Raw genomic sequence first — 23158 nt, forward strand, 5'->3', positions numbered from 1 at the left:
GTTCTTGTTCCTGTGCTCACTCTCCTTTGGTTGAGGTCCCCACAGGGAGAGGTAGGGGAAATAGGATTAGGGCACAAAACACCAACCAAAGTCTCCAACACAGACAGACCTTAGGATTTCTTCACAATAACAGCCAATGAAGTGCTGACTTTAAAAACAAGCAAATGTAAGTCATGGTTTGGAATCATGATAGTCAGAAGCAGCACTGAAGTTTCAGAAAGTAAGGTGTATCTTAAGACCTTTTTCAAACAACATAGAAAGCTCAGACATCAGCAGTTTCTACAGGACTCACGGGCTTTCAAAATGTCCTCATTGGCATTTGTAAAGGGTTCCATTAGTTTAAAAAATCCATGAGCATATTGGTTTGACTACTACTGCTTTAATTTTACTGTAATTTTTACTTAAACCATGCCATGCAATTATATTGTAAGAATATTATCCTGCCCTACCGGTTTGGCTCAGTGGATAGAGCATTGGCCTGCGAACTCAAGGGTCCCAGGTTCGATTCCGGTCAAGGGCATATACCTTGGTTGCAGGAACATACCCAGTAGGGAGTGTGCAGGAGGCAGCTGATTGATGTTTCTCTCTCATCGATGTTTCTAACTCTCTCTCTCCCTTCCTCTCTGTAAAAAAAAAAAAAAAATCAATAAAATATATTTAAAAAAATAATTATTATCCTTTCCTTTCAAAATCGAGGCCACATCTAGTGTCACAAAACAGAAACCTATTCAATCTAAGCTAAAGTCAAACTGTGATTTATTGTAAAGATCATTAAACCAAGCAAATCCAATGCACACCAGGCCTTATGGGGGTGCTGAATTGGCCAGTTCGGCAGGCCTCGCAGGCAGAACTTAGTGGTCTTCTCTAGTTCACTACCATTCCCATCACTCACACACCAACTTTCTCATCCATTTTTCTTAGGTCCTTTTTTTTTTTTTTAAGAGTAAGAAGGAATCTGATTGGTTCTCCTTGAAGAAGGTGTGTCTATCCTGGCCCAATCCGTTGAGGCCAACACAATAAGAAAATCTGAGCAAATATGGCCCTCCAGGCCCATATTTTAGGTACCACCTGCAGGAGGAAGCAGGTTCTCTCGGAAGGATGTACAGGCAGGGACACAATGAGTGACACATTATTTTATTGTAGTTCAAAAAATAACAATGGACACCAAAGTATTTATGAGAAATTAATAATAACTATATGAGTGGGTACACAGAATAATTGAATTCTGATGTGTGTGTGTGTTATCACTGTCATTTAATTGTCTGGCATAATATTATCTAAGACTGAAGTAAATCTATTATTCTTTCCTAAGTACAGACATATGGGTCTTCCTATGTTTATTACAATGCCAGTTACTTTTATAGTTGGTCTAATTTGATCTGTTACTGTTCCATAGATATGTTTTCAAAGTCTGTAAAAAGGAAAAAAAAAAGGAAAAGATGTAACAATTTTAAAAATACATTAGTAACATTTGTTTTTATTAGCTTTTCTCTTGTTCCCCTTCCCTTCTGTTTTCTGGATTTCTGTATTCAATTTGATTCAACAGCTGAGGGAGGTGTGTGTGAGGGGGTTCCTATGAGGTTAAATTGAGCTGTAGGCCATCATTAGATATTTTCATATAAGAAAATTAAATTCTGGCCTCTTTGCTGACTTCAGTCTATTTCTATGTACAGTCTCTCTTGGCTCCTTTGCTTGTCAGTCTGAATTTTGTTTGCAGCTATACTGTCAGTTCCATTTCCTCTCCTGGTCCTGCTTCTCTGCTGTTCAAGAATTCTAATTCCCCAGTTAGCCCCACTCTAAGCCCATTGTACTCTTCATTCTCAGAATGGAAGGTGCAATAGATTTGTTCATTTCATTGGATATTCAAATAAAAGTCTGGAGGCATGAGTGAATATCCTGGTTGGTCAGTCACAAAGAAATTGACATCAACTTGGTGTTCATAAAGTAGCAGGACAGCTCAATCTGGACTCGCAGATGCTTCTGTGTCCCTTTCCTTTCCATTCTGTGGGAAGGATTTGGTTGTCCTGGTCATAATCCTGGTCATAAAAGCAGGAACTCAGGTTCTATAAGTCAGCAATGCTGGTCCCTGGGGATATGTGATGGGGAGGGTTAAAAAAGAACCATATCACAGGGACAGGATCTCTTACACCCAGTTCCATTTCTGGAATAAGAAGAGACGAATGAATAGTTTGTCTACCACCTACCATTTGTGAGCTCTTGACTGAATGGGTTTTCCGAGTTGGTTTTAGGAGTCAGATCTAAATCATTCACTGTGGTAAATAGAGAATTGAAAGAAGAGAGTTTTAGCATTTAAGGCACATTGATTTTTTTTGCAGTTATTCTCATTTTATCCTCTCTTGTTCCTTCTAGTCCAGTTCCTCTCTTTGGAGTGTGTGAGCTACTAGGTCACTTTTATATGGAGTTTCAACCCATGACAGTGGCTCATCCATGGCCCGTGGGGAATATGAGCAAGCAGGTGTCTAGCCCAGCAGCTCAGTGCAGCACCTTTCCGCCAAACTCCCTCGGTAGCCCTGGTCTTACAGCAGAAACCCCTGGGCAATGGCTCAGTGTTCGCCAGCTCCTCCCATACAGAAACCAGGGAAAGAAGTGGCAAAAACTGAAACAGTCTAGATTATTATTATTTTTTCGAGATATGATTTGTATAGGCAGATTTAGCAAATATATAATCTACATAATTTTAACTACATAAATATTAACAAGTATTTTGTAAATACAAATATTTACATAAAATTTACAAATATTTATATATATTTACAAATACATACTTTGCATATGTGTATATTCATACACACACACACACACACACACACACACAGAAGGGAAGAGAGTGATTCCTAGATTTTCCTGCTAAAAAGAATTCTAGCCCAACCTGCATGGCTCTGTGGTTGAGCGTCGACCTATGAACCAGGATGTCAGGGTTCGATTCCCCATCAGGGCACATGCTGGGGTTGCGGGCTCGGTCCCCAGTGTGGGGCCTTCAGGAGGCAGCTGACTGGTGATTCTCTCTCATCATTGATGTTTTGATCTCTCCCTTCCTCTCTGAAATCAATAGAAAAATATTTTTTAAAAAAGAGAGAATTCTATCTTGACCTCTCCATCTCTTCCTCTCACACACCTTCTGAGGAGGATCCTGACTTGCCATGTCGGTGATTTGGGGCTTTGTAATGAAGAACAAAGAAGAAAAGGGAAAGGTAAGACGGGTGAACATGAGGGGTTGAAGCTGAGGTGAGAGTATTTGGGGAGAGTTTGAGGTAAGTATGACCTGGAAGCAGCTTCAGTTTGTTTGTTTTTAAATTGTGGACATTTTTATCCCTCCTACAAAGTGTTTTCAAAGTATAAAAAGAGAAACGGAGTTATTTACGAATGACTTTGGTTGCTGGACTATGTTCTCTGACCACAATATCAGACTCTCAGAATGAGCAACATGACCCAGGACTCCGGTACAGAGATTGCGTCTAATAAGATTGACTTACCATCTGGCATAACTTGATCTTTCCCTTCCTCGTGTGTTAGATCAGGAATGTCAATTTTATATTCTGAAAACAAATCTAGTAAAAAACATACTGGGTTTAGAATATAACTAACAACCTGTGCGCTGTTTTAACGCAGTGTTTTCAAACTTGGTTGAACATGACTTACAGTAAAAAATGCATTTTACATTACAGTCCCATACATGCACTTATGCACATACAATGAAATGAAAAGTTACAATATTTACCCTTTTCCAAACTTCTTACCTTTTTCTCATCTTTTCTACTCATCCTTTTCTTTTTATTTAATTCTAGTTCATTGGAAAAAATTCTGGTCTCCTTATCCTTTTATTATCAATTTTATTCTAGTTCAAGAAAAAATGCTAGTTATTAAATTGATTCTCATGACCCACTAAATATTTTCACAACCCACCTAACCCACAATATGGGAAGTATAATATTATATTTTATTCTAATGCTCCTTCAACAAATAGCCCCCAAACCAACCTGAAATCAACCCCACTATCTCCACTTTATCACCACTCAAGTTCTTTAGTCTGTATAATATTATCATCTATTAGAGGGTCTAAGAACCTAAAATCCTCTAGAAGGCCCATGATCAAGCAGGTTCGACTTCTAAGCTTGACCCCGTCAATTGTATGCTTTGTCCCGTCACCCACAAACCATATTGCTGAGCTCCCAACCATCTATTCAACCAAATAGCGGATGCCCCTTACCTACCGTTCCCAGCTCTACTTATCCTTTCTGGATCCTCTGCTCTTGCTCAGCTACCCTATGTACTGTCTTCTGAATACAGTTCTATACTATCTCAGGTTCGTATTTCATGCCTTGATCACTGAAATGTCTCCTTTGCCCATCTTTTTCCCTCTGGTGGGGATACATCCTCTTTCCAAGCAACTCTCCACTTGCACACCTCCGTTGTACTAAATTACATGAGTAATTCCTACTCATTCTTCTGGACTCAGAGCTCCCATTATGTCTCTTCCTAAAAGCCTTTCATAACACTCCCAGTCTATGTCAGGAGATCCCCTGTGGGGACCCATTATACACTGGGCCTCTATTATAACACTTCTCAATAAGGTAGTTTTGCTATTTCCCATGCTAGATGGTGAACACTTTAAGGTCAAGAACAATGTTTGATTTATGTTTATGAGCCTAGCACCTAACACAGTGTGTGTGTGTGTGTGTGTGTGTGTGTGTGTGTGTGTGTTAACATGAAATATTCCTGTTCAACAACATTTCAAGGGTACAGTAAGTTAACTGCACACACATTGTTGTATAGTAGATCACTAGAATTTTTTCATCTTGTGTGAATGAACTACACAGTGTCTGAATAAGTGCCCATTTGACTATCTTTAGTTATCTTAGATACAACTAGATTTCAAGATATTAAATTTTCTCCATACAGTATAAGAATCTTTCCTCTCCTTTCTAGATTACTTATCATATATATATGTAGATATATATATTTTTTTCTTTCCTTTTGGCCTGTCTTGACTTTAGTTTTATTGAGCTATTTAATTCATTGTGCATCTTGGCATTTACCTTTTCATATCCTCATGGCTTCTTTCCCCCAGATGTGTTTGTGTGGCCATAACTCCCTTACTGTGTCCCTCAGCATCTTTCACAGTGACCGGCACATAGAAGGTGCTCAGCGAATATCTGGTAATTTCCTTCAAAGATTTTAACAGATTTCAAATATGATCTTATATTTGAGTATAAGATGAGGGTGATATAGGACTCAACTCCCATTATACAGCTAACAGGTAATCAAATTCCTTTGAAATGTAGTGTCAAGTCTCAGATGAAAAGGGCATTTATTTTTTCCAATTGATATACCTACCATCTGCATATTCCTGATTTTCCTCATTGTCATCTGTGGTAGTTAAGGCAGCCCTTTCATGTTCTAAGAGTCAGAAAATTAAGTATTAACTGAAAAGTTTAAACAATTCTCACACATGAATCATCTCACTGATATGTAAATAAGCAGAAATGCCCTAACTCGCAAAGTTCTGATTATTTTCAATGCCCCGATCTTGGAATCTCCGGAACCGTGTTTTGGGCAAGGTCCAATGTTGACAGAGTCAAGATCAATCAACTCCATATGCACCTTGACCTTTGTTAATAAAAATTCAGCATATTATCAGGTCATTTTCTTTCAGAAAATCCACTATAATTCAGGTATTGTGGGAAATTTAGGACTAACTATCAGTCAATGGAGTCAAATTTAGAATGACTGCTCCATGGACATTATCATGAAAGGAATTTATAGTTTTAGAGGCCTGTCAAATGCAGGAAAACCTACGGCTCCTCAGACTTTTGTGCCTGCACCCTCTGTTTCTGTGCTGCCTCTGAGCTTCATTTGGTTTGGACACTCCTGGAGACTTGACTTTCCAAAACCCACCCTCTGCTGTAATCTTTTCCTTGCAGGCTCCCTGTCTTTACTCTCACTTCCAGTACTTTGACCTTTAACCTCACTAAACTCTCTCTCCTCTAGATGATCTGAACCAAGGGCAATCCTGTTCCCAGCCAGATTTTTTGTTGTTGTTGTTTGTTCGTTTTTACCAGTTAATCCATTCTGAGAGGCAGCAACTGTTTTAATTGGTTGAAATCTATACCATACTTGTTAAATATTTTCAATATCACCCCTGCCTGCAGCTTTTAATTTATACTTATTACTTCCTTCTTTATCTAATCTAGACCCCTATAGATCACTTCATTGCTTTCTTGCAATTATTCTCAACTTCTTTGATTCACCTCCTTCCTTCCTAAATGGTAAGTAACATAACAAAACTACTCATTTTCCATTCTCATGATCAATGCCAATGACCAAATTACCTGAACATCCATTTAGGGTGCCAGAAAACAAGAGAAATATGAGAAAAAATAGAAAAATAAAAACTTTTGGGAAATAACTTGCTATTCCAAATAAGGTCATCATGAAAATATTCAGAATTTTATTGGAATGAGTATATTGGAATATATACTATATTGGAATGCAGTATAGTGTTATTTTTATTCTAATTGCAGGGGTGGCAGTACACTACAATATTTCAAGACTTACTACAATCATGCATCTAGGTTCCCACTTCAGCTAACTGACCACCTTTGCGAATCACACAACCATACATTGAGAGAATAAAGTTGTTGTTTTAAGCCAATAATTTATTGTAATTTGTAATGGCACCCTGAGGAAACTAATTCGTGGGGTATATACAAAAGTTATATGGTCTTAGTGTTTTTAAGATGTGATTTCTTTAGCATTCTTAGGAGATGTTTTATTTCAAAGGACATAGTAAACATGGCAGTTTATTTTGTCAATAATTGAGTTTAAAGGTGATAATATAAGGATTTTATTTATCTATATTAAATAGTGATTCAGTTTTAACAAATATTTTAACACTCTTTTATTGTCCCAATAGGACATCACATCTAAAAGATTACCTGGTTGATATGGGTGAAAGTATAACAAATCTCCAAGTGCAACAAGTTTCTCCTGTTGAAAAATTTTACAATGAATTAAATGACCAGTATTATTAATCATTATTTAATAGAAAAACACTTTGATTTTTAAAAAAATATATTTTATTGATTTTTTACAGAGAGGAAGGAAGAGAGATAGAGAGCTAGAAACACCGATGAGAGAGAAACATCAATCAGTCGCCTCCCGCACATCTCCCACTGGGGATGTGCCCGCAACCAAGGCACATGCCCCTGACCGGAACCGAACCCGGGACCCCCCAGTCCACAGGCTGAAGCTCCATCCACTGAGCCAAACTGGTTTTGGCTGATTTGATTTTTTAAATAACCAAGTATTTTTAACATACCAGAAATTATGTAACCAAATGAGTAAAGTTGGTCTGCTGATTTTTTTCAAACTTGTGTTGGTTCCTTATTGTTTTTCAAAATAAGATTCAAGTTGAACCCAAAGAAAACAAAGGTATGCCTTGGCCTCAGAGAATCGGTTTAAGATCATTATCAAAGTCAGTTGCCTTGTATCTACTCTGACCTTACCTGCATCAGATCACTTGTCATTCTGGCCATTGTTTGTTCACTTATTTCGATATCTTTGAGATCTGTGAGAACCACCCAAGTCCCATTCTCAAATTTCGCAGGCATAGAAAAGACGATCCCTTCAGGAATGCCAAACTGGCCTGCGGTGAGCAAACGCAAAGCAAAGCAAAAACACTCAGGAAAATAAGTCTTGCCTACTAAGTATTGTGGAGCGGACATTATACATGGTTTTAATGATAACGGTGGAACTAAACCTCTGGTCATTCCTCCCCAGGGCGAGGTGAAACTCTCTAGGAGTATTGATTGGCCACCTGTCCAGGTTCTGGCCGTCCCCACTTCAGTCTCTCTCTTGGAAGGGAGCACCCCTGTTCCTTCTTCTTTATCCCTCTGTGCTGGGGTCAGACTCCCTGCCTCTGCCTGGAGGGCTGATGCAGCCTTTCTTCTCCACCTGGTGTGGGTTCCTTTTGTCTACTTCCCAAGGCTTTACCTTGTGCCCCTCGGTAGCCCAGGAGCCCCAGGCCTTGTCCAATCTGGTCTCCTGCTCTTCCAGGGGACTATGGCAGTCATATAGGTCAGGCATGAGGACTAGGAAGGGAACAAGAGGGAGCAGGAATGTTGCTGATTTCCTCTGAGCTCCTGGTTCCCAGTCTGGATGTGCTCCAGACAAAAAGATTGACAATACCTGTTACTAAGTGAGCAACATTCAAATAAAATTGCCCCACCTCTTCTGCGCCTTGGTCAAATAAAAAAATTATGCTTGCCAATCTAGTCATCAAAAATATTGCCACAAGAGCAAAATAAATGCAGATAGTCAAGAAACTAGGATCTAAAAAAACTTCCTCAATGGGTGTCCCGGGTTCTCTGTTCACTCTCTATTTGTTTTCTCTGTAAAGGGATAGATAGCTTTATGGGTGAGCAACATATGAGGATTTACCTATATAGTTTCAGGGAGCAATGACCACAAGTTCCTTTTCCCCAATATTGCATTGTTTATTGATGAATTCCTATAGCGATTAATTAAAGTTTCTACAAATAAAGGTAAAATTTAAAATTCCGATCTCACTAAGAAGGTAATATACTGATTTGAATTCACACAAAGGGGATGTTCATACATCGTAACTGCAATTGAACAAGATTCACCCACCCATGAAGGAGACCCAGGCAAAGCTCTGTCTGCAGGGGGTACACGCTCTAATGGAGGGAACATATGAATCTAACCACACCCTGGATAAAGGCGGGATGTAATATGCTTTCTGATGGAGGAAGACAATGCTATGTGAATACAAAAGACAGAGATTAATCTGACTTGGGGGCTTTGGGGAAGATTTCCTTGAACTGCATAGTAGTCACAGGAAGAACGGGGAGGATGGTGGTTCCACTAATAACTGTCAAGAAAGACAAGGAACACAATTATGAAATTGTGAAAACCTAGACAGCTTAATGATCATGTTAACAGATAATAGGTGGGACACAGAAGTGGGAGTACGAGGTATACATGGAGGTTTTTCAATATTACAAGATATGAAAGACCCAGGCTTACCTTCACTCAATACTCCTAAGGACACGATTTCCCCATACGGTGAGCCATGGTACCAGTATTTCAATGTAGTGGCTATACTGTGTGCAGCTAACATGCCTCCAAATTGTTTTCCTGTGGCAGTCAAATCTTCAAGAGTTGTCACAAATTCTCTGTTTATCCACTCACTATAAGAAAAGAAAGAAACAATTTTTCAATGAAGGGAGAAGTGGAAAAAAAAAGACTACTCCCTAGGTCAATGAATCTGAGTACAAAAAAAAAAAATCATCTCCACAAAAGAGAGATACAACTTCCTTTGTCCTTTCTTTAAGCGTCTTCCATCCCATAAAAAGTCGATTGAAAAGTAATGAGATAGAGCAGAAAGGAATCCCAAAGTTTCAAACGAAACACATGATAATACAAATATGAAACACAGAAAAGAGGTCAAAGGCTACAAGAACAGTTACTTTCATGACGAAGACTTTATCCTGTGTAGATATTATCTTGGAATGGGTGGTATTCATTTTAAATAAAATAACATCATAAAACGTTGAATTATTCACACTGAGAACTAGAGAGATAACTTTGGCTTTATAATCTGAGGTCTCAAGGCGGCGAATAGTCCAGCTGGACTAGAGCAACCACTAAATGGCTGCCCCTGCGAATCCATCGTGCTGCAGTTCCATTAGACACTGCCCCTACCCAGGCAACAAATGCAGAGGACCCTACTCCGAGAGTATGATTTCTAGGGTCTGAGGAAGGGAAGGAAAGGGAAGGAGGGCCATTGGAAAGGAAAGTGCTGCCAAGTGTTACAAAATGCTTCAAAGGCTCTCCTCCCCCTTTCTGTCCTCTGCCTGAGCACAATGATAGGGTTGACTGTGGTGGGCACAGTTCGAAGGGCTTTACCGGCAATATTAACCCATGTAATCTTCCCAATGACCCTGCAAGGCCCTTACTGTATTACCACTTCCACTCTGTAGATGAAGACTCTGAGGAATAGAGAGGTTAAGTAACTTCTCTAAAGTCACACAGCTCATAATTGGCTGGGTGAGAATTTCAGCTCAGGTGTCTTGGCCCTAGGGACTGTGCTCCTCACTGCTTCTGCGCTCTGCCTCTCTGGGACAGCACACCCAGCGGGCCTGGGCCTGCTCACCAACTTGATCCCTTGTTCTTGAAACTGGCCGACTGATTTCAACCTGGATACACATCTCTGCCTTTATAGTAAATGAGACTCACATTACATACCTTGCTTTAGAGATAACTTTAATGGGATATGTGAGCCACTTTAAAGATAATCTGAAATGTAAAAATTTGTAATTTCAAAACTAAATAAATTGGGGGTGGGAATTGACTAGTTGAAATCTTACGGAACTTTCTATTTCTCTTCAATAGAGAGCGTAAACAAAGATGAGTGTGAACAGTCAAGTTATTTTTGCCCAAAGATTTCCAAGATGGTTTAAAAGATTACAACAACTATTGAACATTTATTCAACACTGTTAGGATACGCCACTTAAAAATAGACAGTACCTATCAAAAACCAAGCTTAACACAGGGCGAGAAAAGTGAGGAGGTCCCCAAATAGCACTCTCATATTTGTAAATCTTGGCTTTTCTCAGATCAACGTAGCAATTTCCACTAATATTACCCCAAATTATCACATCTTTGATGTCTGTGAAGAAAAGAAATAAAAATTAACCTAATAATGAACTTCAGTCTACAAAATTGCCTGATGCCTATTTTTTTCTGTGTGCTTGTTTTAGGATTGGACCTTTTGCTATAAAATAGATCAAAGTTTATGCTGCCTAAAATGGTGCAAATCATGTGGCTCAATCATCTCCTTAGTCAGGGTTTGGCAAGTCTTACTCGTGCTCTATGAATGGTGTGGGCATACAACTGAAATCCAGGAATCCTGGCATGCCCCCTGAAGATTCTGCTGCTGAAAACTGTACCGCTCGCCTTGGTCCTGACTTCATTAACCTGCTTACCTTAGAGAACTGTTTTAAAAATTATTTTTTTAAAACATTGGTGACCTTTTTAACTGTTGTCACGGGGGAAAAAAATGGAATATTAGGTTTCAAAGTATTACTTGCAAAGTATAAACCTTATTATATAATGATGGGCAAGGTGAGGTGGTCACGAAAGCCAGTTCAAAAAACATGTTTGCACAGTGGTCAGATCACACACTAAGAAGTTCTTTGAATGGGCTTCGCACTTCCTACCCCAGACTCCTGAAGGGTTCCTAGAGGGTACGGGCTTCTTCCCAGCTGCTTTGAAATCATACTTGCTTAGAAACACAAGCAGAGAGACAGGAGTTCACTCACATGAGGGGGATGTTTTCATCTTCCTGGCCACCGCCGCTTTGGCCTGCCCTTCCACCCCCAGCGCCACGGCGACAATATTGTGCGCGATGCTCGGGGCGTATCTCATGAGCAACAACGTTTTCAGGTTGACAAAGGTTTTTCCTGCCACGATGACTCGGACCGAGTCGCGAGCGTTCTTCTCGATCAGGTAGCCGTAGAGCCTGCACAGAGGCACCCTGCTGCGGAGGCATTCCTCCACTGTGTACACCTCCTTGGTCCTGGAGTCGTCCAGGATGATGACCACGTGGGCCTGGCGGAAGGCGTCCTCCATACTGGTGCAGATGGAGACGCTGCGCAGCACGGGCGACACCAGGTCCTGCGCATTCAGGGCGAGGTTCTGGAGGGTTTTTTCCGCCTGCTTGTTGTCAAACAGAGCTATGCTGATTTGCGTGTGCGTTCCGAACACCTCCCCGCTGGTCAGGATGGGGATGAGGCTGTAGCAGGCAGGGGCAGACGCACTAACAGTGCAAAGCAGGATTAGCAATGGTTAAAGCTTTTGTCCCTTTTAAACTTTTATTCTTTAAAAAAAAAATAATATATAGAAGCCGGGTGCATGAAATTTGTGCACTCGGCGGGGGGGTGAGGGGGCAGATCCCTCAGCCCAGCCTGCACCCTCAGTCTGGGAGCCCTTGGGGGATGTCCAACTGACAGCTTAGGCCTGCTTGTAGTCGTACATCCTGAGCCAAGCTTCTGGCTGAGCAGCGCTCCCCCTGTGGGAGCACACTGACCACCAGGGGGCAGCTCCTGTGTTGAGTGTCTGCCCCTGGTGGTCAGTGTGCATCATAGCGACCAGTCATCCTGCCATTCGGTTGATTTGCATATTAGCCTTTTATTATATAGGATTTGTATTGATTTCAGAGGGGGAAGGGAGAGAGAAATAGAAACACACACACACACACACCTCAAACTTGACATTCAGATCTTCTATCATGGAGTTAATCCCACACCCTCCTCCTTTCAAATATAAACAGCCAACCTTGTGAATCCTGGGCTTTGACTGTCCCACCTGGTGATCCAGACCTGCAAGGGGTCAATGAGGTCTTTCAGGGATTCTTTCTCCAGCTCCTTTTGTATATGAGCCTCCAGGTTCTCCTGAGCAATTGCCTTCATCAGCTCAGTCGTCATGCTAGAGGTGACATCGTAGTAAAGCTAAACATGGCAAAAGAAAAAGTCAGTCCCCGAGAAAAGACAATTAGTGGATAATGGCTCTATTGGAAAGTTCTTGTGTAAAGCCAGAAGGGAGTAAAAAGAGAGCTAAGAGGAGACTTTTAGAAAGCAAGACGTTGGAAAAATGAAACAATGTGAAAGATGATAATGTTTTAAACAGATAAATCAACTTAACTTACATACCTGGGCATGCTCCAGGAACTCATTATACCCTCCCAGAAGCAAGCCCTTGCCTCCGCGATCCAGCAGCTCCCTCCAGATGATGGGGGAACTTTTGTGGCTCCATTTATTCTTTTCACACACATCTCTCAGCCACTCCTATTGAATGATATTCCAAGTGCAGTCACACATTAAATAGACCTCAGAATTCAATACTTTAGAATTCAAACACTAAAATACTGGCTTTTTTTGTGCCATTACTGAATATACATAAAATTTAGATAGCATAAAATTTACATTAGTTCAAATGTAAATATAAAAAATAGTGATAGTTAAATAACAAATTAAGCAAATAAGAAATAATATTCTTCAAATCCACTGACAAAGTAAAGGCACAGGAAGTTGCTCTCTTTGCTGAGGAGACCTGGGATGTTTATGTTTGTTTTTTTTTGTTTGTTTGTTTTTTTGTTTTTGTTTTTTTTTTTTTTTTTTTTTTTTTTAATTAAATCTTTATTGTTCAGATTATTACATTTGTTCCTCTTTTTTCCCCCCATAACTCCCCTCCTTCCAGCTCCCACCCCACCCTCCACCCTCACTCCCCACCCACTGTGTTCATCCATAGGTGCATGATTTTTGTCCAGTCACTTCCCGCATCTCCCACACCCCTTTTTCCCCCAAGAATAGTCAGTCTATTCCCTTTCTATGTCCCTGATTCTATTATAATCACCAGTTCATTCTGTACATCAGGTTATTTATTCACTTGATTCTTAGATTCATTTGTTGATAGATGCATGTTTGTTGTTCATAGTTTGTATCTTTACCTTTTTCTTCTTCTTCCTCTTCTTAAAGGATACCTTTCAGCATTTCATATAATACTGGTTTGGCGGTGATGAACTCCTTTAGCTTTTCCTTATCTGTGAAGCTCTTTATCTGACCTTCAATTCTGAATGATAGCTTTGCTGGATAAAGTAATCTTGGTTGTAGGTTCTTGGTATTCAGCACTTTGAATATTTCTTGCCATTCCCTTCTGGCCTGCAAAGTTTCTGTTGAGAAATCAGCTGACAGTCGTATGGGTATTCCCTTGTAGGTAATTGAGCCTCTTTCTCTTGCTGCTTTTAAGATTTTCTCTTTGTCTTTTGCTCTTGGCATTTTAATGATGATGTGTCTTGGTGTGGTCCTCTTTGGATTCCTTTTGTTTGGGGTTCTCTGCGCTTCTTGGACCTGTAAGTCCATTTCTTTCTCCAGGTGGGGGAAGTTTTCTGCCATTATTTCTTGAAATAGGTTTTCAATATCTTGCTGTCTCTCATCTTCTGGCACTCCAATGACTCTGATATTAGACCACTTAAAGCTGTCCCAGAGGCTCCTTACACTATCTTCACACTTTCGGATTCTTTTTTCATTTTGCTTTTCCAATTGGGTGTTTTTTGTCGAATCTTTGGTTTGATTATTGTACTCCTCTGGTCTGCTATTGGGTATAATATTCTTTATTTCAGTCCGTGTATGCTTACTTTCTAATTTCTTTATCGTAGCATCGAGGGTCTCATTAGTTTTCGTGAGGCTCTGCACAAATTTATGGCAAGCCCTCAAAATTGCGATTCTTAGCTCCATATCCTCCATTTCTGTCATGTTTTTTTGTCTCCGCATCTTTTATGCTTTCTTGGTGCACCCCCTTGTGGTCTCTGTGCGCAGTCTTGTTCTAGCCAAGCCTTAATTGTTGTAGTTAACACTAGAGGGATTTGACCCCCAGGCCGACTGGCTATAGGAATCAGCTGTATGGAAAACGTCTGCCTTCTGGGGAGGTGCTAATCCAGCCTTTGCCTGAGGCGATCGGCAAATGGCTGTGCGCAGGCTTTGGGCGGGGCGGGATCAACAGGGCGGGCGGAGGGAGCAGTTATGGCCACGCTCAGTCCCGTTCCCAGAGGCTCTGCTTCTCAGAACCCCGGCAGCCGCTGCAAACCTCGGAGAGAAAGCTGCCCTCAAGTTCCAACTGATGCCGGATAATCCCGCTTCTCCCGTTTGAGTCTGGGTCCCTAGAGACTCGCCCGGATCTGGAGCCCAGAGTCTGAGACTCACTCCCGACAGAAAACGACAACCACGCCCTCAGCCACCAGCCCGCTTTGCGCGCGCACCTCGGTACCTTTGTATTTTCCACACTGCGCCGCCTCTGAGCCTCGATTTGCTGTTCTCTTTCCTTCTAGTTGTAGAGTCTCTCTTCAGCCAGCCTTCCTGTGGTTCTGGGTGATGTCCGTTCAGTCTTTTAGTTGTATTTTTGAAATGGTTGTTTGCGGCAGCGGTCTCCGGTGTTTACCTACACCGCCATCTTGGCTCCTCCTCTAACAATCGGATGTTTATGTTAAAGATAAGCCAAGTGTTCCAACTCAACTTATTTTTAAAAAGTTTAACGGATTTCCCCCTTATTCTTCTATCTGAGATATTTCCAGTCGTAAGGAATTTTCAATATTGAAAAATTTGATATTGCTTTCCACATCTGTAAGTATAGTGTATATTGCTCAGATTAAATTAATGAGCTAAAAATTACACAGGGATTTCTGATAATATTTATTAGAAACATATTAAATCATTATTTGGTTTGTGTAGATCAGGTCTTCCAATGACAAGAGCTGAGTAGAATAGACAACAACATTCTTATGGGTAAAGTACATAGGAGCATTCTTGTCTCTGGAGGCATGTGCAATGATGCTACCTTAACACATAAAATCTTAGAAACAAATTTCCCTTCTGATGTTGAAATCTCTCTGCTTTTATCCCACCTTAAAGCAAACAGTGCTGCTGTGAAGATTCTCCCAGGGCCCTCTATTTTACACCACAGCCTTCCCAATGAAGTGCTGAGTCTATGGAATAAGGGACTCTACCCAAAAGGACCTTCAGCATCCAGGGCGTGTTGATATCCTGGCAAGAGATGAGAGAATATGTATGGGACTGGCCCCTGAGGATGCTGAATCAAGAGTGGGACATAAAGTTGGACAAGGGAGAATTTATCAATATTAATCACTCTTCTGCAATTCAAGAGTGTACACCCTGGCAAAGACCTTGGAAGAGAGTGATAACACATTGCTGGGATGATTCTCCTAAGATTGGGGAAGGTGATGATTACCAATGAAATGCCAGAACTGCCTTGGAAAACAATGGAAGGGATTAAAAGGCTTAGAAAAATGGTCATGCAGGAGTGGATATGCTACTATAGAATTCTGGAAACCCATTAGTCAACTGTGTACTCTAGAAGGCCCTTGGGGCAATACATTCACAAAGTGACAAGAAATGCGCTGATGAAAGGGTTCTCAGTATTGCTGGGAAGCCCTGGGTGGCTGTCCATTCTAGGCCAGGTCTTTAAAGGACATGCTGTTATAGAGCTGGACTCCAGGCCATTGGGACGATAGACTCTTGAAACAAGAGGCTAGGGAGCAGTACCTACCAGAGAGTATTTATTGTGAAAGAAACAGTAGCCCTAGCCAGTTTTGCTCAGTGGATAGAGCATCGGCCTGCAGACTGAAGGGTTTGGGTTTGATTCTGGTCAAGGGCACATGCCTGGGTTGCGGGCTGGATCCCCAGTAAGGAGGGTGTGTGTAGGAAGCAGCCAATCAATGATTCTCTCTCGTTATTGATGTTTCTATCTCTCTCCCTTTCCCTTCCTCTCTGAAATCTCTCTCCCTTTCCTTTCCTCTCTGATATCAATATATATATATATATATTTCTAGCCAGTTTGGCTCAGTGGATAGAGCATCGGCCTGTGGACCAAAGAGACCCAGGTTCGATTCCAGTCAAGGACACGTACCTGGATTGTAGGCTCCTCCCCAGCCCAGGCACTGGCTGGGGCTTGTGCAGGAGGCAACCAATCGATGTGTTTCTCTCACATCGATAATTCTCTCTGTCTTTCCTTCTCTCTTCCACTCTCTCTAAAAATCAATGGAAATATATCCTTGGGTGAGGATTAGCAAAAAGAAAGAAAGAAGCACTAAACAACCCAGCAGGAAGATAACTTAGACAGCTGAAAGCACGTGGGCTCATGAAGAGGTAGAGATTATGCAATGACTCTAGAGATCAAGCTGCCACTCACCAGAGCTGATGCAACTATTGCTGCTACTAAATGTCCAATATGCAGCAACAGAGACCAATGCTGACCTCCTCAGAGTGGCATTATCCCTCGAACTCACTAACCAGCCCCTTGGTGGGAAGTTGATTATAATTGGACCCCCTCCCACCCTGGACATGACAGTGATTCATCTTGACTTGAATCAACATATATTCTGGGTAAAGAACTGTCTTTTCTGCCTGTAGGGCTTTGCCCAGTACCCTGTTCAAGAGCTTTCACAATATTTTAACCTGTCAACATGGGACCACTTCAAACTAAGGGACACACGTTAGTGTAAAGGATGTGTGGGGTTGGGCACATAACCAAGGGATTCACTGGCCCTATCATGTAAAACACCACCTAGCTGCCCGATAGAGGGAAGGCACAGGCGCCAGTGTGGGACTGATGCCTTGCAAGGATGGGGCACCATCTTTCAGGAGGCAATAAATATCATAAATCGACATAGTGTTTTGCCCCAATAGTTAGAATGAATAAATTCAGGAACCAAGGGATGAAATGAAGAGTGACCCTGCTTACCATCACTTCCAGTCACTTGCCCTAGACTCTGTGGATCTGCAGGTTCTAAATCCCAGGGTAGGGGTTGCTTCTATCAGGAAGACTCCCATTAAGCTTTAGGCTGCGGATGCCACTGGGTCACTTTGAGTTTCTTTGCCAAAGAGACCAGCAGGCAAGGGAAGGAGTTACCATCCTGGAGGGAATAATTGGCCCTGATGATCAGAAACATGTAGGGCAGCTATCACCCAATGTGGGCAGAAGAGAATATTTGTTGTCTAGATGATTTACGGGGGCATGTTTGGTACTGTCTTGCTCAATTTTGACAACAAGTGGACAAGTGCACAGTTGCATCCTATAAAAGAAATGGAGACAAGGGTGCACAGATACAGGTATAGGTCACCACACCTAACAAGTCACTTAGCCCAGCAGAGAGTAAGGGGACTCTAGAATGGACAATAGAGAAGAGAGGTGATGAGTGTTAGTTGCAGCCCTGAAATGATGGGTAGTGGAGACTATAGTTCATGTGACTAACCTTCTTGTAAAGTTTTCCTAGGAGAGAGGCCAACCAGAATCTTGGACAAGCTGTTCCCAGATGGTGTGAACCTATTACACAGAGCATGCGGACCCAAAAGGCACAACGGGTGCACTGTGGCGGGTCCTGTCATTGCAGTCCAGATTGCCCCTTCACGACCCAGGCCCTCAGTCCCTCAGTCACGACCCAGGCCCTCAGCCCCTCAGCCACCGGGAGTGTTGGCTGCTGACTGCTCAGTGCCCAGTCTCCTTCCAGGAACTGGCTTTAGCTGAAGGAATTTCTCTTGCCTTAAGTTAAACGCCTTCCCTGGGCAGCTGGCATCCAGTGACTGTTAGCTGGGTGAGTACAAAAGCCCGGCCTCCGTGCCTATTTTGGGGGTGTCTCTGAAAGGCTAACCCAGCTTCAGAGTCCCCTGTATGACTGGCTGAGCCCTTTGTTGCAGCTGGATGGCAATTCAACTTCTTCCATTGCCCAATGCTGCTGCCCTCATTCCTTCCCAGGATGTTGTTCCCAAGAGCACCCCCCAATAAAGGAAATTCCTTCACCTAAATCTTCATCTCAGTCTGTTTCTGGGGAAACCCAATCCCAAAGAAGGGTATTTCAATAAACAAGCACCTCATGCCATTAGAAATCAATATGAAGGTGAATGAAGAGTTAAGACGTGCAATAAAAGTTACTTGGATTCTTATTTGTTAGGGCCTCATGTGTTCTAATTGGTATTAGGAAAAAATAATGCTTTGAGGCTGATAAGTGGGGACTTATTTTATTAGTGGTAAAATATCAGTAGTACACGAACATTCATTGCTGGAAGCCTATCTGATATACTAGCTAATGTTAATCAAATTAGAAACATTTTTGTGCATGTGTAAGTTTAATAAATTGTAAAGGCTTCTTACCTCCCAAACATCAGGATGTTGGGTAATTTTAAATACATGAAAATCAGGAAGATTCTTTTGTAAATAGTCTGCCAGGATTTCTGCTTTAGCATAATATGGGTCATCTGCTCTACCTAAAAGAGTTCAAATTAGCAATGCCTTCTTTTGTCATACAGAAATTATCATGCAGTTTTAAGTATATGTTATCTAATTAATCATGTAGTTACATTTTGTAACATAGTTATAGTATAAATTGCCACCACATAAACTTTTGATTTTTACTATATTGGTAAAACGGTCAGAATCTTAAAGTAATAAAACGTGGAAAGGAAAAAAAGACTATTGAATATTCACTCTCCTCCAGTACTATGTTAGATCTCACTTCCTCTAAGAGGCTTACATGCTACTAATTAAACATGAACTATTAACAATGAACTATTCATTAGTAGCTATGAAAAGCAAAGTGTGAAGTGAGGAGTAGTGGTAGAATCGCATGTGGATTTGATGTATGTGGCAGGAGTATTGGGGGGAGGAGAAGCTGAGGAAGAGAGGAGAGTCTGGGGTAACTTCTACTTTCTGGCTTGAGTAGATGATCCTGAGCTTAGCAGAGAGAAATCACAGGTGATAAGTTTATTGCTAAGTGCAGTTGGAGGGATCTGTCATACATCTAAGTGGATGTGAGCAGCAGGCAGCTGCATGTGTAAGTCTGAAGTGCAAGCTCTATTTAAGGGCTTATGATGTAGCCATCAACACACAGGAAGTTAAAGCCACCAATGTGCATGGGATTGGCTGTCTGATAGGCAGGGGCCACATGCAAAAGTCTCTCTATAGCATGCTTCCCCATCTACCACAATTACCAGTTCTTTGACCTCATGGAGACTTCTAAGTTATCAATCCCTCTCAACCTCCCCCTATTTATTAGCCTCCCTGTCTTGTTCAAATCCATCGTTCATGAATCCAAACCACTCTCTGGCCAATTTGACCCACTGTGCTCTGGCAAATACACCTGATAAAAGCCCATCGCTCTGGATGAACCAAATTACCTGTCTTTCCTAGGCCTATGTCCCACCTGCTAGATACCCCTGGAGAAACATGGCAGAACCAAGCCTAGAGGTGCCATTACATTCATGGCCATCACCCTCAGCTGGCCCTCAAATCCCTTACAGCATTCTCTTCTTTTCTCCACAACTGCTGTTCCAGACTTTGTCCACTTCCTTCAAATCTCTTCCTTATCTCCAACATTTTTTCTGGACCATCAGAAAACAATAGATAACCTTGCTCTCTACTTTACAAAAACAAAGCCAAGTCATAGAACAAGGCATCATTTGGGAAAGACCCCAATCTCCTGCCATCACAGGTACCAGCCCCTCTGCATTTGGATGCATCCTTTCTTTCTTCTATTCAATGGAAGAGGGACCCTACCTCCTGTTTGGGTCTCATCTTACCACACATGCTCTGAATACTACCTTCTTCTGCCTTCAGAATGTTCATAGATTCTGCTAAGTTTCTTTCTAGAATCTTATCTCTGTTTCTAATGAAACTTTTTCTTCATATTTAAATATACTCATTATATTTGTTTCTCCTGTACTAAAAAACAAAAAGTCCATGCCCCCCATAACTATTGTCTTCCGCTTGACCTTTTCTATTAACACTTTCTTCTTTTTATTATTAATAAAAGAGTTCTCTACACTTGCCATTCCCAGTTCTTTACTTCCATTTATTTCTCTTCCCACAGCAATCTGGCTTTCCCTATCATTCTCTAGAACAGTGGTTCTCAACCTTCTTAATGCCGCGACCCTTTAATACAGTTCCTTATGTTGTGGTGATCCCCAATTTCATTGTTACAAATTGAACATAATTAAAGCATAATGATTAATCACAAAAACAATATGTAATTATATATGTGTTTTCCGATGGTCTTAGGCAACCCCTGTGAAAGGGTCGTTCGACCTCCAAAGGGGTCGCGACCCACAGGTTGAGAACCACTGCTCTAGAAGGTCACCAGGACCTCCATGTCACTAAATTCAATAAACATATTTTTAGTGACCTTTGTTGACTGTTGGCAGCATTTGGCCCACTGCTAACATTTTGAAGCACCCACTCTGCTTGGGCATTCTCCAGGATTTCTTTCTACTTGTCTGGTCACTTCTCATTCTACACTGTAGGTTCTTATTCCTTTATCAATACATTAAAAGGTAAACATTATGCAAGGCTTCTTCTCTTCATATCCTGCACATTCTTCCTGGCCAATCTCCTCCACTCTTTTGGGTTCAAGGAGCAATCTGTATTTCCAATTCAGACCTATCTCCTTATTCAGTTTACCTATACCCTTCTGTATTCTTTCATCTCCTTCTTAATGTCCCATAGACACTCAGCATATCTATGATGGATTTTGTTACCACTCCTTCACTAAATCTGCTCCTTCTCATATATTCTTTATGTCCATCTATCAAGTTATCTAAGAGTATCCAGAGTATTAAGCCTGTTCTTTTTCAATAACTCATCTACCAGAAGATGTGGTTGCAGCACTGCTTAGGAATAATTTTAACTCTTTCTTCTCCCTTACTTGACTCCCTCCACCAAATTAGACAACTAATTCTATGGCTTCTGCCTTCCTAACATCTCTCCAATCTACTCACATCTTTCCATTTCTGTTTCCTACCAGCCTAGGTCAAGCCAACATTATCTCCTTACAAAACTATAGCAGCTGACTGGGCTCTTGGCATCCAGTCTTTCTCTTCCCACACTGCAGAGATAACACTCACATAAAATGAAAATTTAACTATGTTCTTCCCCTCCAAAAACCTTCCATGTACTTCAGATAAAGTTTAAAATATTGAACACGGCTCACAAGAATCTACATCACTAACTCTGGCCTTAGGCTATGATACTCCTTTCTTTGTTCCCTTTGCTCCAATCCCACTAAATCTATTTTAATTTTCTATTTATTGTATACTCTCATCAAGCTAGTTCTCCTCATTTCAACCCCACTTCCTACTACCCATGCCTAAACTGCTCTTTTCCTTCTTACCTCTTCTCTGCTGGTAGGTCCCTTTCAGGTCCCTGCTTAAAAGTCACTGCCTCTAGGGAGCTCCCTGGCCTGACTAAGCAAGGTCCTCTGCCAGGGCCACTGCTCCTATCAAACCCTGCCCTGCCGCTGCATTCTTTGTACATTTGTTTACCACTGTCTTTCCTGCATACACTCTGTCGGTGCTCAAATATATCCTTCTGAATAAATAAAGAAGCAAAGAAAATAGATTTTCAGGTAGATGGGAGGTGCCAACTGTGTTAGTACATCAAAGAGGCCAAATATGAGAACTGGACAGCTTCTCTCAAATCACTGGTGATTCTGTGAGGGCCATTTCGGAAAGGAGGCAGATGTAGAAGCCAGATTGAGTGGAAGGAGGACCTAGAAGTAGAAGAGCAGTCTACTCTTTTAAGAGTCTTGTTGAGAAGAGGAGGAGGCAGGTACAATAGCATGTTGTAGCAAAAGACTCTTTAGTGCTTTTCTGGATGCCAGTCATCACTTCCTATCCTTCCCCTCCATTGCTGACAAGATGGGCTACCTAAAATAAAAGCCCATTAAGGATACTCTCCTGCTAAGTTTTTCAGCGGCTCCCTACTGCTTTTAAGGTACAGTTCAAACACCTTTGCTTGGTGCACTTGAAGATCTGGTTGCAGCTCCCCTTCTAGCCCCAGGTCCAGTCACTTCCTCCATATCCAGATCGTCCATTAGGCCATGAGGCTCTTAGCCTCTTTGCCTTAATCTGGAATGGCCTCCCTATGTCAAACTTTCACACATCAGCTCCTGTAACAACCCCCAGAGCCCTGTGCACTGATCACATTGTGTCAAAATTACTTGTTCACATGCTTCTGTACACCATGAAACTGAACGTTTCTCAAAGGCAAGGACGTGCCCCCTACCCCTACCCCTTCGTCCTATATGTCCAGTGTCCTGCAGTGCTTTGCACAGGGTCACTGCCCAATCAACATCCTTGAGTGCCTGTACCAGAAAGCCTGGGGTGGTCCATATGGAGGCTGGAGTTGCTAAAACAGAAGCCAGTTAAGAAGATCACTGCCAAGCGGCTATAGGAAGCCAGCAGTTGTTGGTGTTTTCAGTGATCTGCGGGCTTACACGGGAATCACTCACCCGCAAGCACGAATTTGGCCATGGTGAAGCTTTGGTCCCGGGGCAGACAACGCGACTCCGCAGTTTCCCGGCAACCACGCTGCCAAGGACGCGGCGCAGGCGCACTCTGTAGCTGAACGCGGGGTCTGGCGCCCCGCAGCGAAGATTAACTGTTGGAGTACGCGATCATACGTAGCCTATAAAGCTCTGCGATCTCTCCCATACCCATCATTGAAGCTAAGAACACTAGTCATTTCCTTTGTTAAGCTTTCTTCTCTTTAGTGTTG

At 41.8% G+C, this 23158-nt stretch overlaps 1 protein-coding gene across 6 annotated transcripts; it reads right to left on the reverse strand.

Moving 5' to 3' along the window:
- Positions 1-1118: 1118 nt before the first annotated feature.
- On the reverse strand, positions 1119-22957 carry MDH1B (malate dehydrogenase 1B). 6 transcript variants are annotated; one of them, XM_070421959.1, is made up of 13 exons: positions 22893-22957; positions 18764-18876; positions 12754-12888; positions 12410-12552; positions 11365-11861; positions 10571-10712; positions 9067-9230; positions 7527-7666; positions 6957-7008; positions 5356-5418; positions 3495-3569; positions 2205-2270; positions 1119-1411 (listed from the first exon to the last, which is right to left on the reverse strand). In XM_070421959.1, the coding sequence occupies exons 1-13, from the start codon at positions 22912-22914 to the stop codon at positions 1383-1385; spliced, it is 1641 nt and encodes a 546-aa protein (XP_070278060.1). In that variant the 5' UTR covers positions 22915-22957; the 3' UTR covers positions 1119-1382. The 6 variants fall into 6 exon arrangements, 5 of the variants coding, with proteins under 5 accessions (XP_070278060.1, XP_070278058.1, XP_070278059.1 ...); XM_070421957.1 differs by having other exon boundaries at positions 12380-12552; XM_070421958.1 differs by having other exon boundaries at positions 1119-2086; positions 12380-12552.
- Between the last annotated feature and the right edge of the window lie 201 nt (positions 22958-23158).

Source organism: Myotis yumanensis, unplaced genomic scaffold (genome assembly GCF_028538775.1).
Source record: "Myotis yumanensis isolate MYYU_CA2020_CCGP unplaced genomic scaffold, mMyoYum1.0.hap1 SCAF_8, whole genome shotgun sequence".
NCBI lineage: Eukaryota > Metazoa > Chordata > Mammalia > Chiroptera > Vespertilionidae > Myotis > Myotis yumanensis.

Excerpts from the sequence above, each read along its gene's own strand:
- MDH1B (XM_070421957.1), bottom strand. The coding sequence starts at position 22,914 with ATGGCCAAATTCGTGCTTGCGG. Across the intron at positions 12,553-12,753 it reads AGTTCCTGGAGCATGCCCAG|CTTTACTACGATGTCACCTC; the intron begins GTATGTAAGTTA and ends TGCCATGTTTAG. Across the intron at positions 11,862-12,379 it reads CAAAGCCCAGGATTCACAAG|TGCGTCTGCCCCTGCCTGCT; the intron begins GTTGGCTGTTTA and ends TTGCACTGTTAG.